Below are 17,919 nucleotides of genomic sequence, written 5' to 3'. Positions count from 1 at the left end.
CACTCGTGATTTCAATTTTCTCTTTAATTGAAGTATGATTGAAGGTTATTTAACTTCCTTCAAACTTTTCAATAGATTAGAGAGATCCATCCCCTCTCTTTTTTCTAGTATATGGCTAATTATAACAATATTATACTAAAAAGAAACTATATACAATTTATACAACAGATACAAGCTAAATGATGTTCACCTTTCTTAATTTTAAGAATTCTCATATTTGTATTTATCGATTAGACATTTGATTTTCTGTAACTTTTTGTAGGTAAACTCATATTTATATAACTGACTAACCCATGCATCCAATATCGCCGCCCCATTTTAACCACAGTTTTGATTTAGGACAGAGGAGCATCTGCAAGTGATTCTCTTGAATCAAAAGAAATGTGGTGCCAAAACTTTTGGGGCAACATTGCAACAACCGTAAAAAGCAGGTTAAAAATGGTTTTGCTTGAAAACATTATAACTTTGGTACGAAAGATGGTAAATTATGCCTGAAAGTAAGATTCGTTAATGATGTAGTTTTGCTTAAAAAGTGATAACATTTGTTAATGAAATCATAAGTTTTGTCTAAAAAATTAATAATTTTTATATCAAAAAATGGTAAGTTCCAAAGAAAAACGTGTGTAAGTGTTGTAAAAAATTCAGTAAGATTTGTTATTTGAAGAGTGACATGTATCAATTATGAAACTTACTGTTTTTGTACAAAAATTTACTATTGTCTATAATAAATTTACCACCACAATATTGTTCCTAATAGAACCTTTAATGGCTGATTTCCATTTTTCCACTATAATTATTAGCACCATCAAAAGAGAAAAGAAAACAAAAAGAAAATGGGAATTGAAGACATCTTCATGTGCGTACTCTAGAACTAATGTGATGGAATGAAGTAATTTCGTTTTCGACGTTGAGCTTAATTAAAGGCAGCCGGGCTTGAGATCTTTGAAACTCAGGCCAGACAATATCAAGAAAAAGAGCTGCTCTGATGGCTTTCATTAATATTCCATCATATCTTGAATTTCTTCCAATGCTATTTTGTTTCGTTTTGCTTCTTTATTACTACTGCTACTGCAATCTGAGCAGGAAGTGGAGAAAAAGCTAGTTGCCCACAAACTGGCCAGTCATTGGTATGCTGCCAGCGCTTCTTCAAAACTCTCACAAGCTGCACGATTATGCAACAGAGGTTCTTAGAGAGAGTGGCGGCACGTTCGAGTACAGAGGCCCCTGGTTTGCCAATATGGGCATGGTTATCACCTGTGATCCTTCCAACATCCACTATTTCTCAGCAAAAACTTCTCAAACTACCCAAAGAGTCCTGAATTCAGAAAAATATTCGATATCCTGGGAGACGGGATTTTCAATGCTGATTCCCAGTTATGGGACCCAGTTTTCACAAACTTTTGGAGACAACCATTCGGGAGAAAGTGGAAAAAGGGCTCCTCCCAATTTGACAAAACTGTGAAGAGACGGGATCTCAGCTTGATTTGCAAGAGATATTCCAGAGGTTCGTTTTGGATAGTATGTCGACATTAATGCTTGACCATGACCCAGCAGCTTATCCATGGATTTACCAAACATCCCATGTGGAAAGGCTTTCAGGGACACCGTGGAAGCCCCGTTACAGAGGCACGTATTGCCAGAAAGCTGGTGGAAGCTCCAGAAATGGCTAGGAATCGGCAAAGAGAAGAAGCTGAGCAAAGCCTGGGATGCTTTTGATCAGCTCATTTACCCTTGTATATAGCTGAAGCAGGAAAAAATGACTAGTACAACAAAGGAGGAACCCCGGTCTGACGGACTAAGCGCTTTCATGGAGGTTTACTAGGGGACAAACACTGGAATTAACGAGGCAAAATTGTTCATGAGAGACCGGAGACGCCATGTTAAATTTGATGATTGCTGGTAGAGACGGCACCAATCGCCGCTAATCCTTGGGCCGAGGAGAAGATTCTTGAAGAGATTGCAAGCAAATTGGAGGTAGGGGAATGAAGGTCAACATTGGACAAGGCTTTTCAATGTCCAGGAGTCCCATAAGCTCGTTTACCTCCTGGGTGCACTGTGTGAAGCTCTCCGGCTTTATCCACCCGTGGCTTCAGAGCACAAAGCTCCAGTGAAGGCCGACATTGTTCCAAGTGGTCTACGTGTCGATGCAAACACCAAACTGATTCTTTCCTTCTATTCCATGGGATGGATGGAGTCCATATGGGGTGAAGATTGCTTGGAGTTCAAGCCGCAGAGGTGGATAACGGAGCAAGGAAGAGCAAGACACGAACCATCCTTCAAGTTCCCTGCATTCAATGCTGGATCAAGGACTTGTTTGGGCAAGGAGTTGGCTTTCGTTCGGAAGAAAATGGTGGCAGCCTCCATCATCCACAATTACCACGTCTGGGCAGTGGATGGTCATCCTATCTCCCTTACTGATTCTAGTATTATCCAAATGAAACATGGTTTTATGGTCAGGTTCTTTAAAAGAAATTAATTAATTTGTAATATATATATATATATATAAATGTGTGTGTGTGTGTGTGTGTGTGTGTGTGTGTGTGTAATGTATAATAAGCTCATCACGTTGGATGAATTATGTAATATGTTTCCTTGCTACTAAAACTGCTTTGTGAAATATCAACTACATCATTAGTTAGCACAAAAAGGATCTTGGATTCTGCCAAACATGCTCAAATGTCTTTCTATATACTGCTTGAACTTAGGGCTGGAGCTGAACCAAGTAGCTCGGCTCGAGCTCGCGAGCTACTTGGTCAGCAGCTCGAGTTCGGTTGACCAAGCTCGATCTTGAGCTCGAACTGCTCGTTAGAACTATTGAACCGAGCTCGATCTTGGAAATATAATACTCGAGAGCTCGACGAGCTCTATCGAGTTTTTTATAATATATATTTTTATTTTTATTATTGTGAAATGTCAATAATATCCTTTATTTAAAATTATATATAAAATATTAATTTTTATTACTTGAGTTTGATTAGGCTTGATTGAGCTTGATTTGAATTAATTACATTTAATTAAACTCGAGCTTGAGTTCGAGTTCGAGTTCCATAAATTGATATCGAGTTCGAGCTCGAACTCGAATTTTAAAAACTTGACGAGCTCGAGCTCAAATTTTAAAAGTTTGACGAGCTCGAACTTAGTTATTTTGCCTCGAGTCGAGCTCGAGTAGTGCACTCGACTCGACAGCACTCAGTTGAGCTCCCGTAAAAAGTTCATTGGACTTCATTTTGTCCTATTTTATATGCCCTATTTCGGAGATTTTGCAAACTTGAATTTGATATGTAAAAAGAGAAAAGAAAACCAATTTTCTCTTCAAGCTAAAGTAAAAACCATTTATTTCTAGAAATTCTTATCTAGTTCTTCCACTTTCAATTTCACTCAACAAACGTCCACCTCTTTAATTGACGTGAAAAAGGTAAAATTTTTTTATTTCTTCTAACTTCTGTGGAATCCAAAAACACAAATATCCTGTGTAAACTGGAAAAGCATTGTGCTCGACAACTTAAGTGAATTTATGCTTTCCTTTCCTCTAACTATAATGATTTTTGTGCCATTGATCTTAAATTAAATTTCCAATTTGACCCTCCAATACAAGGACAAATTTGGACAAGGATTTAAGCAAAGCGAATCTTTCATTTGTTATTTCCTATTCCCACTAAAAGCCAAAAGAGGAAAAGGAGAGATCAAACAGAAGTGCACAATCAATGATTCCTGTCCTTTGTTCCGCAAGGTTGTAAGGTAGTCATGAACTTGCAAGATCAAAGCAGAATATTCTTGTTAACAATTACGATTAACCAGAACTCTATGAAATCCTCTAAATAATCCGCACCATTTGTTTTTGTATATGTTTCCAGTTTGGACTTTTAGTTTTTGTGAAAAGAATTTTGAAATATTCCCTTGACATATTTTCTAATTATCTTCTATCTCACATACATCACATTGTTACAGTAATTTTCTATAAAAACTCTAAAAAATAAAAATCCAAACGTGCATATCTTTAGGGTCAATCTATGTCATTTCTGTCTTTTTATACAATCATTGCTCTATCAACATATATTTGAAAGGGAATTGATTTTGTGGTTGCATATGATGGGCTTGTCCTTGTTTGCTTAAGATTATAGAAAAGCTGATTAAAATTGTAGAAAATATTCAGCATTAACAAAGCTAGTCTTTGGTAATCAAGTGATATAATATGTATATGCAAAAATTAGCATAACAATAGTTTCAAAAGTATGTATTATTTTTTCAGGTAATACATTATCGGAAATGGTGATAACCATAATGTGATTTTCCGATATTGTAGAAGCCTATTCTCAAACAACGGATGCTGATGTAAGTGAGAAAGGGCTCATATTTGTTAACTATGAGGTCTCGGATTTGAAATCCATGAGAATGGAATGAACAACATTAGAAAAGCTGCCCCTACAAGAGGTCTGATCTGACTCAAATAGAATTAGTCGTAAATCATAAAATTGATGCGAATTTCTTTGATTTATATATATATATATATAAGTAACCTATTTTCCATCCTTATTCTTAACAACAAAAATAATCAAATTCTCCCATATTAGTTAGAATATTATCCTATGGCTTCTCTAAGACCATAGGATCCTTCAACTCGAAGCAAGTTCATGAACACATTCTGCAATTTTAATAGTGCTAGAGACAACTTTAAGGAGTAATGATGCCACTGCGAGCAATGAATTATTTCTAGAAGATCTGTTTGTTACCAAGAATCAGTTCAGTAATAATTTTGAGGTTTTCTGCTGCTGTTTTTGCAATTACAGCATGTGAAGCAGCAACTTGTGATTCATGAACTAGTCATTCTCCTTATTGCGTGTGCCATATTTTTTTTATGGTAATCTGGTAAATGGCAGTAAGACCCGGTCCCAAAGCCACTTTACTTAATCTTGAACGGTAAAAAACTAGAGACGCTTCCCTTGAAGCGGAGAGACTAGACCGGCAGCTGTTGCAGAATATCAATGGTAATCTCATAGGTTATGTATGCTATGGCTATTTACATTTCAATTTTCAAGAAAAGGACATTCAAATTTCAAGAAGGAGAATTCTAACTGGTATGCTCTTATTCCATCCCATGAGATTTAAGGACAAATTTTAGCATCTTCCATTAAAAATGGCCCAAAAACAAATAATGGATGTCCAGGGGTGGGCTACATTCTTCCCTAATCCAAGTTCTGGAATAGACAAGAATGATCTTAGTATCATTCTTACTGTTCAAGCCTTGAGTAATGGGCTTGCTAAGCCTATTCTTTCTGCTAAGTGCATTTAACGATTTTGAGTCTTGGCTCGGACGTTGTACGCGTTTTTTTTATGATTAATTCAATTTATGGTTGTGATGAAAAAAAATCCTTCAACCCCTCCCAATTCCTTCGAGTACTAGTTTAAATTTTCTTTTATCTTGATTAGAAGTAACAAGTGCGTCGTTTAATAAGGAAGTGTATTTTTTTCTTCTTTATTCTTAAAAGTTTTGAAAAAATGTAACTTTTTATATGTGGCATCCATTACTACTTCCTGTCAATTGGTTGGTTAGAAATAGAAAGTGCATCGTTTAATTTTTTTTTTTTTTTGAGAGAAGTGAAAATTTCTATATGTAGCATCAGTTACTAATTTGTATGACTGTGGTTTTTTTTTTTTTTTTGCTCTTTTATTTGGATGTTCAATTGGCACTTGTTGAGGTGAATTTTACGTGTTAGACTTTTAAAATAATAAATTTAAGTTGGGAAAAATTTTATATGAAAAGGGCACTAAATGTAACTATGTCAATGTATTTGTGCTTTTTTACAATAAGTAAGGTGCAAAATAAAAGAATAAGCTTTTTTATATACTATCAGTCAGTGTACAATATTTTTTTTAAACACTAGTAAGTTTGTATCATGCTACATAATATGAATTCAATTGAAATAAGGAGAATTTCTTTGATAAAAAAAACTTGTAAATTTCTAGTTTTACATTTGGGTAGACTAATTGTATTGCTCACGAAAAGCTCTATTCACGAATCACGTCTCTTACTTAGGTAATTTTATTTGCTGAATGAGCAAAAGCACTGCATTTGACGATAGAGAAGCTAGCCTAGTCTGCTAAGGAAATCTTGGTTTAGTGGTTAAGAATAAGGCTCTAAAATTTATAAATCTTGGATCAAAAAACCTTCATCGCTTCTTAAATTTCACCTTTCTCTTACTAGAAAAAAACTTCCAAAAAAAAGTGCTTTTCCCAATTGATGAAGAACTAAAATGTTTCAAGGTTAATTTAAAGGATAAATTTTTTATACATTAACAGTACATAAACTAAGTGATCTGAACACATGCTCCATGTGCATGAGTTTGCAGTTTCCATAACTTTATATACTGTGTATGCCTTATTCTATCTTGTGAAAATGAACACAATGTCCTCCAACTTCTTTGCTAGAACCTGGACGGTCCCTGAACTCAATTTTGGCAATTAAATCCTCCAACTAAAAATATGTATTCAATTTAATCTCTAAATGCCTGCGCCACCCAAAACTTTGAAGCTTCCTCTAATTTAACTGGGGTAAAATGGAAAGTAGCCATTCCTGATCCTCTTATAGATGTGATTCACAACAGTTTTTGTATATACATGTATGCTGTCATCTCCAAGTATGAACTTGTTCTATGACATCACCTTGTCAGGCTTCCAAAGTGCCCACATGCTCAAATGATTTCTAATTGTTTAGCCGATGCAATTGACTCTAGTCAGGCAAATTCAAGAACCAAACTTCTGGAATCAGAGTTCTATATTAAGAACAATCCAACATCAAAATAAAAAAATGCAGAAAGTCCTCCAACAAGGTGATGCATGCAAATACTAATAAACAAGTAGGCTTCATCTAATTGTGCAGTTTGAAAGGCGAAGTCCCTGGGAAGAAAACGATAAACAAAGTAGTTGGTAGTTTTATTAGAACATTAAATTCCCTCGTACAAATTAGTAATTCTCATATAAATTAATAAGTCGACAATGCATATTGCACATGTTTTATTTGTCGGAGCATCCTGTCTTTCAAATCTTCAGGCACTTAGCTGTAGTTCATTGAATATACATATTTCAGTTATTCAGTACAACTATGAGACTTCTGCCTTCAGTCCATAATGGAGAGGGATGGATACTAATGTTTAAGAAAACTTCTAGTCGTTGACTGTTTCAACTTTCAACAGCTCCGGCGTCATTTGACTTCCAATGCTTGGCTATGTTGCTTTCAGAAATTAGTTCATATGGGTTTGAAGCACTTTCGAGCACTAAAAAGTGCTTGCATTCTAAGAAGAGAAACAACTGAAAATAAAGAATGGCTATTATCCCATTTTACCTCCGGTCAGTCCCGACAAATAATAGAACACTTGAAGTTTAGTGTTGAAATTGGATACACTGGGGAAAAGAGGCTGAGATGATTGTCTGGGACACCATTCCAAACGATTTACGGTCACCATTTGACTAACAGTGTAAAATATAAAAAATGTACAAACTAAATCTTGCCATGTAATTTAAACATAACTGACATGTATGGACTCACATGAACCTTCACCTCGTGCTAGAACTTTGCAACCAAATTATATAATTACTTTGTAATGGATTATAATCTAATCAAGAGGCGTTGTCCCCCCCTCCCCTCAGGATTTAATTAGCTAAAATTTTAGTTTTTAGCTTGTGTATCAGAGACTAATAGATATGCATACCTGACTAGATCAAGGGAGTGCTATAACATCTCCCTTGAATTTTTTTTGTTGCAGGTGAGGTTTGAACTCCCCACCTACAACCCAAAAAGGGATTTAAGTCCCTCTCTGATTGTCACTAAACTTAGCTCTGTGGTTAGCTAAAATTTTAGTTGAAGGGTCGAAAAGTTGGATGACTACTTTGTTCATTTACCCTTCTGTCTTTCACTGTGAGTAAAGCTAAGTGGCAAAGAAAGAGAAGAAAAACATTGGTAATTGCACACTTCGCTTTCAAGAATCATCAAAGAAGAGAAGGAAAACTTTGGTGAACTCAACCCACTCCTGAACTTATAAAATTGATAAGTTGTCCAGCTGCTTTTTCCTTCTTCGGTTGATTCTTCTTGATAAGCAGCTAAAACTTTCGATAAAGTGTGTACAGTAGAAAAGTAACCTGCATAGGCTACCCACTAATCTACCTAATCAAGAAATCATGTTTTTGGGTAGGTATCAAGAAATCATGTTGGTGATGCTTTAGGTCTCGACATCAAAGTAGACTGTGTATAGCTCCTTTTGCTAATTAGATTTTAGTGGAAAACAACTCAATCTCCACCATGTTTCTTTTTTTCGGCAGATTCTGATATCATTTGTGCATGGTTTGTGGTGGCTGTTAAACTACTTATAGCTTAGTGGCAACAAGATTAGTGTTTCAACAGATAAGTTGACTCTCTCCATTGATTTTTTTATTAGGATCTCGTTCTTAATTTCAACCTTGTCATGCTGCCATTCATTTCTTAATTTGTAAACTTTCTGTTTTAGCAATGATACGAACCATCACATGCATGGGGTGAATCATTGCTTATAGGCAGACAACACTAAGTGATGGATCCACTTGTATGGTTATTGTTTATTTTCTACATAGGTGACTAATGTAAAATTTTGCTAGTATGAAAAGTTGACTTAAGAACTTCTTAATTGATGGTCCTAAATATGTCATTGTGCAACTCAAATTAAAGTCCCCTTTGATTATATGTCATTTGTCTTTAGCATGTGCAGAATCTATATATATATATATATATATGAAAGTGCAGAATCTATATATATGTCCCCTTTGATATATATGTCCCCTTTGATATATATGAAAGTATCTATTTTAATCAGAATTTTGCTCATTCCTATATGACATGTCTAATTGAAGAGAATTAACAAATTATAGGTCACTTGGATTTTACCCATATTAAATCCTATTTGGATTATATTATATGTTTAAAAATTATCTCTAATTTTAAAATAACTTTAAAAAAAACTAATCTTATCTTAATGATATTGCTTTAAAAAACAATTAATCTTATTTTAATGATTCTGCTTTCTATCAAATTATTACATATAGAAGTATAGGAAAACTTTTTCAAATCACAATTATTAAAATCTTACATATCCCAAATTACTTCCTTAATTATTGAAATCTTACATATCCCAAATTACTTCCTTTCACCACCATACGGTAGATTAGTATTCAAATTCTTCATCATTTCTTCCCAAAATTTTGAATTAAATTAGTGTAAAAAAAAAAAAGAATTAACTGTTACACCAACAGATTTACCAATATTATTGGAAACTGAATATTTATCAATAAAAAAAATGAATTGCTAGATTTTTTTCTACTTAATTAAATATGAATGTATAGTTCTAGATTTATGGTCAATATAAAAATTTAAATTATCTACCAAATTTTTGATATGGAGTACATGATTTGATGTATACTATCATATTATAATGAAAGTATGTAAACAAATTTTTAATAATTAGTAAATAATTGAACATTTAAAATACATTAATTTTTTAAAGTTAATATAGATGAATATGTAGGATTGTTGTTACTTTTTGTATTTAAATTATTTATATTTGTATACATTCATAATAAATTAAAAAAAAGACCGTGCTAAGGCACGGACAAAATTCTAATTTTATAGTTAAAGTTCTTTTAGGAGGAATGTAGTTAGGAAACGAACCCTTATTAACCATTTTGCAAAGTGAGTCTTCGTATGTAGCACCATTGTAAACAGTACAGAAGCTCTTCAAATCTGACACAGTAAATAGGTTCAGAAACAGGACAGCTCTAGGTGATTTACCAATTTCTGGCAACATAGGCTAAAAAATAAACCGGTTGCTTTTCTTGCGTTAATGTACACTTAAAAGACTAGTAATAAGTCACGTACTTTGCACGTAAATATATTTTCTTAAGGTATACTATTTTTGATGTACTATAATTCTTGCGAAATTTTGATTTTTAACATAATATTTGTATAAAATGTAGTAATTGCCAACAAAACATTTATTGTATATTAAAAAAATAAACATTTATACTACATTCTAACATATAAAAACTCTAAAGATGGAAGGTTAACTAAATTACTTAATATTTTACCATTTTACAGGAGTTGTCACAGTAATAATAGAAAATTTTGTATGATTTACCAGACCAATATACGAAATCAAACTTAACAAAATATTTGTTAAAGCATGCTCTTTTGTAACCATTGTATAAGAGATCCTAAGCTAACTCCTTCTTCTAGCTCCAAATCGAATCAATTGGAAATCATGGCATCTAAAATCAATGCAAGAGTTTAAGAATCTCTTAAATCTATACTCTATATATTGTTATAAAAAACTTAGGCAGAGTTAAGAAAATACCTTAAAAGTCTCTAGGAGTACTTTGAAGTACGTGTAAGTTGAAATTCTGAATCTAAACCTACCTTTGCTTTACTATCATAACCAATTTCCAATGCCAATCCATCAATATTTTCCCTCTTCATAATTGAGTCTTCTTTCTCATGCACTTTATCGAGTCTTGATTTAAGCCATTGTACAGGGCATAAATGGTTCAATCAATGATTAACACCACCATTTTATTGACCCATATTCACATTAAGAAGTTGTAGGAATTATAGAAATCAATTGATGGTGTTAGATGAGAGTATTAAATTAAATTGATTATCTCCATAACTCTTTTTTTGGTTTTTATAAATAGATGACCTTTGCCCTTCCTAAGTTTTGTGCCTAGATAAGCAAAGCTTTCAAGCCTCGTAGCAATAAGGTTTCATTAATAAAAATTAAGCATTTCCACCAACACATTCCTTAAAAGACTAATTTCTAATTCAAACTTTTAGAGCATTTTGAGAAGAACTTTTCTAATTGTGTGCTTTGTCCGCCCCAGCATCAGGTGCGTGGAGGGGGGCCTCCCCAGGATTCGAACCCTGGTCCTTGTGTGTATAAGGGTCTTAGGGTTGAAGTCCTGGTACCACTTGGGCTACTTGGCCTCCACGGGGGAAGCTTCCGCGCTTCTTCAAAAAGGCGTGGAGGGGGGCCTTCCCAGGATTCGAACCCTGGTCCTTGTGTATAAGGGTCTTGGTTTAAGACATTAACAAGTGAGGACAATAGGAGAAAATATGCATTAGTATAAGTACAATTTTAAAAGGTTAATTATAGTTCAAAAATCCTTTTGTTTTAGTATTTTTGAATTATTTTTGCCATTTTGCTTTTTTCATTTTCTTAATTGATATGTTATAATAAAGTGAATTTAATCGTCAATTTAATATTTTGATGACCTTTGTGTTCTCATTCAAAATTGTAAACCAGCATGTATATATAGTATTTAATCATGATTAAATAATAAGGGCACAATATGATATTTCAATCATCAATTAATAATTGCATCACCGGAATAAGGAAGGCTAAGATCACAATAATGCTTATAGTTAAAATACCAAAACTCATGGTGCTTTGTATAATAGTAATAGATAGATAGATATGCTTACAGGGTTAACCCCCTATTTGGGTAAAAAAGATTGCATTGGATGGATACAAGTTCATTAGCAGGATTTATCTGCTCTGGTATTAGTAACAAAATAAGTTATACGTGGATTCTGCATACATAAGAATAAAATGCTAGAATATATATACTTCGATATGACCCCAAACTTTAATACTTGTTTGTGGTTTTGTATCATATTTACACTTGGACATTTTGCTTGGCTTCTTGATTCGAATCTTGAAACTGGGATTGGTGGACTTCATCAGTGGCTGGAGTTAGATTAATGGAAATAATGACACGAGGACAGTCTTGGACTTGAAGCTGTTTAGTACTGATGCCTGCATTTGATGGTATTTTGCTTTCTGGGACATTCAGTTCTGGACTCTGGAATTTTGCAAGTGTTGCAAGCTCAGTAACAGACTCAGCAATATCCTCCACAGAGATGACTATATCAATTAACAGAGATGCAACTGCTGCTACTGATATTAGCCGTCGAAGGTTAATGTCTTCCCATGAGCCTGACTTGAGTAAGGATTCGAGGTTCTGGGCTGCTGTTGTCGAGTTTACAATGTGACGATTAGGAGAGGATGGCTTTGTCATTGTTCTGATTGCCAATGACAATTCTTTGAGTGCTTGACCTGATTCTTTGCTCATTATTGTACATATCTCCTGGACTCTCTGAAAGACCTCTTCTGGTGCCTAAAACAGTAGCATAATTTGCATCAGTTTTATGAGAAAAGCAGCAGAAAATCATTTAATCCTAAAATAGTAGTTTGGTGAAAATTTTCGTTACAGAAAATGAATAAGCCCTATCTTTGCTAGTTGCCAAGAGAAAAAAAAGATTGTTTCTGTTAAAGCTAATTGAAGTCGATACAAACATCCTGATTGATGTGGCTGCACCAGTCAGAAAGTGTTCGAGTGTTGCTAACTAATAAAAATGGTTTTCAACTAATTGCACACGTGACAGGTTCACTAAGAAGCAGTAATGTGGTTGTTCATTGCTTTGCCTATAATTCATTGAAAAATTCAAGTTTTTATTAATTCCTGAAGAGATGTTAAATTTCTTTCTAGTTTGGTAATGCTTCATGCCATTATCTTTCTATGAAGTTGTTATAATTTGCTTCAGATTCCATATCATTCGTGGACCTTATTTAGTGATGTAACTCTAAATTAGATATAATTACGAAGTATGGAATGAATATAAGTGTGTTAGAGATTGTTGATGGTATAATACTTTGATCTCAGAATTCAGGTAGCTGTTAAGAGCTTCAATTCTGCAGGCACATTTTCGAGTCAGAGCTCCAATTTTCAGGTACTGCTCCCAGGGATGGAGATACATGAACTTTCCATGACCGGGTTCCCATCTTGCCAAATTAGCCTGCAAAGGAAGCATGCAGAGATCAGTGCATGTACGTTAAGTACAACAGATTTTAATAGCATCAGAAAGCTTCTGCTCACTTGGTTTTCTTCAGTGGTTTTGGAATTAAGAACACTTTTATAGCCAACCAGAAAAGACTTGTTATCCTTAAACTCTGTCTCCACTGATCCTGCAAAGTATTCTTCTCCAAAGCCTAAAATCAAAGATCAACTCTTGAGTTTTCGAGCTCATAATATAACAAGAAAATTCAACTGGCTAGTGGTTTAACCTGGTTTATAAATTATAATGGCATACTGCAATAACTCTAGGATCAAAACTGTACCTTCTAAGAAATTTCCAAGTTTCTCAAGATGATCAGCTACGAGATTGTGAAGATCTTCACCGGCCCATACAGGACAAACGAAAATCGAAACAATCACACAGGTGGACGCACCAACTAATATGGTAGATAATCTTTTATGCGCCAAATCAAGTATTTCATCAGTTCGAAAGCCAGATATGGACACAAGACTGAAAGTCAAGATGAAAATCACCAATCCGTAGTCATATCTGGCCTTCACTTTGGGAAAGAATCGAATAAATGTAGTTACAGCAGCTGCAAATCACCAAGATATCATGAACATATTATTAGGATGTTTTCTCTCTTATCCCAAGATGTTAAATAAGATTAAGAGATAAAGCAATGGTGCAATATATATATATTGCACTAGAAACAACATACCTTGGAGGAACACAAATAGCCCAATGAATATCGGCTCGCCTACTTTTCCTGTCATGCTGGCCAAGTAATGTGCTCCAACACCTAAAGCACCAGCTATAAACGTTGCTAGTCCTCTATTTAATCCTTTGCCGATTGTTGCACCTGAAAACATTAGAAAAAGTATCCCAATTCAGTATTTCTTTGGAGTTTACATAGATTTGGAATGGCAAGTAGACTTCCCAAATAAAATGGATTTCGTAGTTGGCAACTCACCTACAGAGAATTCAAAAACAACCACTACAGTCATCACAGCCCACATTGCGGAGACACCAAAATTTTTGTAAAGTGGCTGAAAGTAGTAGAACAATGAAACTAACGTAAGTGCTAGTCCTAGTTTAAGGGAATGGATCACTCTTCTAGGGTCATCTTGGCCAATCTTCTTTGTTTGTCTAGCAATTTCTACACCTTTTGCAAATGAATTCTTAGGTAAATCCTTCATCCACCGCCATCCCCTCGTCAAAATGCCGGCTTTCTCGTTGTTTCCAGACCCCATTTCCATGACTAAATGAGCTAACAGGTACTATAGGTTGCATGAAATATATGGACAAATCACTCTTGTGCGCTATGGTCTGAGGAGTGAAGGTGATGATCAATTTATAAGAAAAGAGAGAATGTGGACGCAGACATTAAAATATATCTATGTCTTGGACAAGTCATAAAGGTTCTTTTTTCGTACGATGCAGGTACAAAGAAAGTTCTTACAATGACTAAGCTGGGGTGGTTTATGACAGTAGCATACATTATCTGTTACCCACATACAGCCATGGTTCGAAGTCTCGGCCGATACGATACCGTCTCGGCCCCTACGATACCGTCTCGGCCCCTACCGATACGATACCGTGACGAAACGATACCGAGATACTTGACTCGCCGAGAAATCGGCCGAGACGTCACCGCTATGGATTGACTCGGCCGAGTCACACCGAATCACTCCGAGTTATCCCGAGTCAAGATGAGAAATCAGTCAAGTTACACCGTGACGGATTGACTCGGCCATTTCTTTTGCTATTTTTTATTATTTTTGTTTAGCATACTATTTTTATATTATTAACAATTTTTAGAATATTAAATACTTTAAAATTTACGTTTCACCGAAACCGCGACCGATATGCCGAGACCGATGTGGAGCGTTCTAGGCCGCGACCGCGACTTTGAACCATGCATACAGCAGTCCATATGACCTTAAGTAAAGCTAAGTTTGATTTTTTGAGGCTTTCTTCCAATAACAGGTACATAAATATTTGAGGTACCCTTGTTCTTGTTGGATTTTACCAGAAGAAGATATAATTGGTCCACCTGGTAGCTATCTGTGATTATTCTGTAAAGGAAAGTAGAATTCCATTGTGGTACAATGAACTGTTTTGCATTGGTACAAACTTTGAGATCAAGCTGTTATGCAGTTTCTTTAGCATCTCTTGGAAAATTGTGGATGATATGTATGGTTTTCACTTTTTAGTTGTAAGTTGATTTGGAGGTTCTAACTAGTGACGGCCCACTTGAACGTGGATAAGAGATTGAAACATTGTGAGTGTTATAATCAAATTTTAATTGGTATGTTTTATTGTTGTAAATCATATAACATCTTGTACAACATACAAATTTTATGACACCGATTTGAAGCACTCACAAACAACATTAAAAATTATGTATGACATGTTAAATATGTTAATCATCATCTTTGAACCTTAAAATTTTGGTCAATCTTGGCCGTTCCCATATGGAAAATGGAGCCTCCCCTCTTTCCTTGAACCAAGGCAAATCTGAAAACAAAATCAACACGTTGAGAGGCAACATTTAAAATCTTATAATGGGAGAGGATGGTCAAATCATTTCAAACATTGTGAGGGCAATCAATATTTCAAAGGGCATTAGGAGATTGAAGGGTAAACACTTAATCATGAGGATCTTTTGGGAGTGGCCTATAGTTGCACAACAAATGTTTGGTGTCTTTGTTACATCATCCCCCCAAAAAATATGGGTTAGAATTGTAGAATTTAGTCACATTTGATAGAGAATGGTTTTACCACAATGTCGACATGTGTTATCTGTCTACAAGTAATATTCTTTATCCCTTTCGTTGAGATTATGGAATGCAATCCCTTACCCTTAGAAACGACTAGATTTAACCTGCCTCCAAAGATGTTAAAAGTCTTTTCCAAAATATTCCGACTGCAGACAAGGTTGAGGTTCATAATCACTTAACCACAAATCCCTGGTACCAAAAACAGGAAAACCACACAGACAAGAGGTTCTATACTATTCCATTTTTGAGTGTTATCCACTTGTAAATGGTGTCAGAACTTGTAGGTGCATTGTGTGGAAAACTTTTAGGTTCATGCGTGGGATTACTAATGGATTATGCAACTAAGAAACTGATTCAGCAAGCTTAGGTTAAACACATTTTTCAACTATTTTTTTATTTAACGTATACGTTTAACAAAAAATTTATGCAGTGATATGTTTGAGAACTACCTTAAAAAATAACCATTTAAAGGGGGTCAAGGCATAAGTGAAGTGAAGTGCATTTTTAAGAGATATATTTTTCATCTGTCATATTTTCCTAAGAAAATAATGTTGTAACTCTCATATAATGAACTCACTGACACAACAAAAAAGTCCATCACAGAAATTAAAAAGAAAAAGGAGTCAAATTAGTGCTGAGAGAAATAAAAAACATAGAGAAATAGCAATAGTCAAATTAGCAGCACCTAAGGAGATGTTTTCCTGGTTAATTGTGAGTTTGTTGTCTTTGAGTTCAATGAATCCAAACATTCCTTGGATAAGTTTATATTTACCTTTTCCCTTACCTAAACTAAATTCTGGTGTCTGCCATTAGTTGTTGTTAGGCAATTTTACAAATTCTCAATTTTACAACTAACAATTTTATAATTGTTAGTCTTTAAGGGAGAGTGCAAAATAAAGTTTGCTACTTGTGGAATTTTATGAAGGCAAAAATTGACTATAAAAGATGTCTGTTTTATCAAAAGAAATCAGCCATTCAAATTTAGGTTACTGTCTTTTCATTCCAAAAGACAGCTTAATTAGCTACCGCTTTTTTATACAAAATATGCAACTACTTTAACTACCAATGGAGGAATATTTTAATTGTTTGTGAAAATACCACATGTCTGGCTCTCCACAAATCGTAATGGGAAGAATAATCGATCAGTCTCAATTTTCTTGCAAAGTTTTACAAAGGGTTTTGTCATATGATCTCTTTTATCTAATGAATTGAGAAAATCATCTCATGCCTCAGAATTCAAACTTGTAACTCCTACTATCTTATTTTTATAACCTTTTTTTAATTATTTTTTCTTTTTCTTTTCTTGTGGAAATCACTTTGGCACGCACCAATATAGGGCAAGACAGAAAAGCAAACTTAGATGTCAAAGAATCAAACCTATTGGAATAATTCTGGATTTTGTTCTTGATTCCTGCTGATGCAACTAGTAGCACGAGAACGCCATCCATTTTATTATAATTTTGTCTTGTAAAAGTCATGTTCATGGGTTTGAATATATTCTGTCGTAGAAGAAGAATCCAAACTTGGTTTCTTCTTTTGATAATTGCTTTGTTAAGAGTTCAAACTTTACCCCTTATCAATTGTCACTTGTCACTTGTCACTATATGTGACTTACCACTTTAAGTGATTTAAATCTATACGGGTGCGTAATGTATCCGTCTGATCCGATGATGATTTAATTTCCGTTGGTTCTCCAGTAGGTCCAATTGGACCCTACCCCAGAATAAACTAAAGTAGGAGTAGGGTACGTTTTGACAAAAAAGGAAAAAAAAATTGCTTTGTAAGATCAAGGGTTTGGAATATAAATCATCAACAAATCTAACACAAATGCCCATATATTTGTCAGGGCTGAATTTTGAACTGCATTATGTTTTTTTTAGTGGCAACCCGAAACTTGAAACATCTGCAAATATTTGCAGTTTCAATGGAGTTCATAGGGAATCAAACAGTCACCTTGAATGGCCTGGTGACTCCAGCAGTTTTTAAATTTTTTATACTCTGCCAGTTCATTTATTTGTACTATGTTATTGGTGCATTAAATATTCGTCTGGAGTACAATTTCTTGTTTCTCCTTTTTCATGCCTAAAAATCCAATGTGTGTATATGATTTAATAACTCTGACGAATATTCTCTTGTGCTGTTTGGTTATTAAACAGAGTATTCCATCAAAATTAATTTGCCGAATCAAATAGTGAAACAATAAGAATGGAAAAGTTGGTTTGGAATATTCTCCATTTTCAAAGCTGGTTTGCTTCTCCTTTTCAA

General features: G+C 34.5%; 1 protein-coding gene and 1 pseudogene across 1 annotated transcript; one reads left to right on the top strand and one right to left on the bottom strand.

Moving 5' to 3' along the window:
• The first annotated feature begins 1,081 nt into the window (after nt 1–1,081).
• LOC113695010 (alkane hydroxylase MAH1-like) lies at nt 1,082–2,476 on the top strand (annotated as a pseudogene).
• Nucleotides 2,477–11,533: 9,057 nt separating this feature from the next.
• On the bottom strand, nt 11,534–14,170 carry LOC140006616 (aluminum-activated malate transporter 2-like). Its single transcript, XM_072048811.1, has 6 exons — nt 13,845–14,170; nt 13,593–13,733; nt 13,194–13,466; nt 12,952–13,064; nt 12,728–12,871; nt 11,534–12,192 (listed from the first exon to the last, which is right to left on the bottom strand). The coding sequence occupies exons 1-6, from the start codon at nt 14,128–14,130 to the stop codon at nt 11,692–11,694; spliced, it is 1,458 nt and encodes a 485-aa protein (XP_071904912.1). The 5' UTR covers nt 14,131–14,170; the 3' UTR covers nt 11,534–11,691.
• Nucleotides 14,171–17,919: the final 3,749 nt, after the last annotated feature.

The sequence above is a fragment of the Coffea arabica genome, chromosome 1c (assembly GCF_036785885.1).
Source record: "Coffea arabica cultivar ET-39 chromosome 1c, Coffea Arabica ET-39 HiFi, whole genome shotgun sequence".
Taxonomy (NCBI): domain Eukaryota; kingdom Viridiplantae; phylum Streptophyta; class Magnoliopsida; order Gentianales; family Rubiaceae; genus Coffea; species Coffea arabica.
The sequence above is the reverse complement of the archived record's forward strand: the minus strand, read 5'-3'. Positions and strand labels throughout refer to the sequence as shown.

Excerpts from the sequence above, each read along its gene's own strand:
- LOC140006616 (XM_072048811.1), bottom strand. The coding sequence starts at position 14,130 with ATGGAAATGGGGTCTGGAAACAACGAGAAAGCCGGCATTTTGACGAGG. Across the intron at positions 13,734-13,844 it reads TGTTTTTGAATTCTCTGTAG|GTGCAACAATCGGCAAAGGA; the intron begins GTGAGTTGCCAA and ends TAATGTTTTCAG. Across the intron at positions 12,872-12,951 it reads AAACCACTGAAGAAAACCAA|GCTAATTTGGCAAGATGGGA; the intron begins GTGAGCAGAAGC and ends CTTCCTTTGCAG.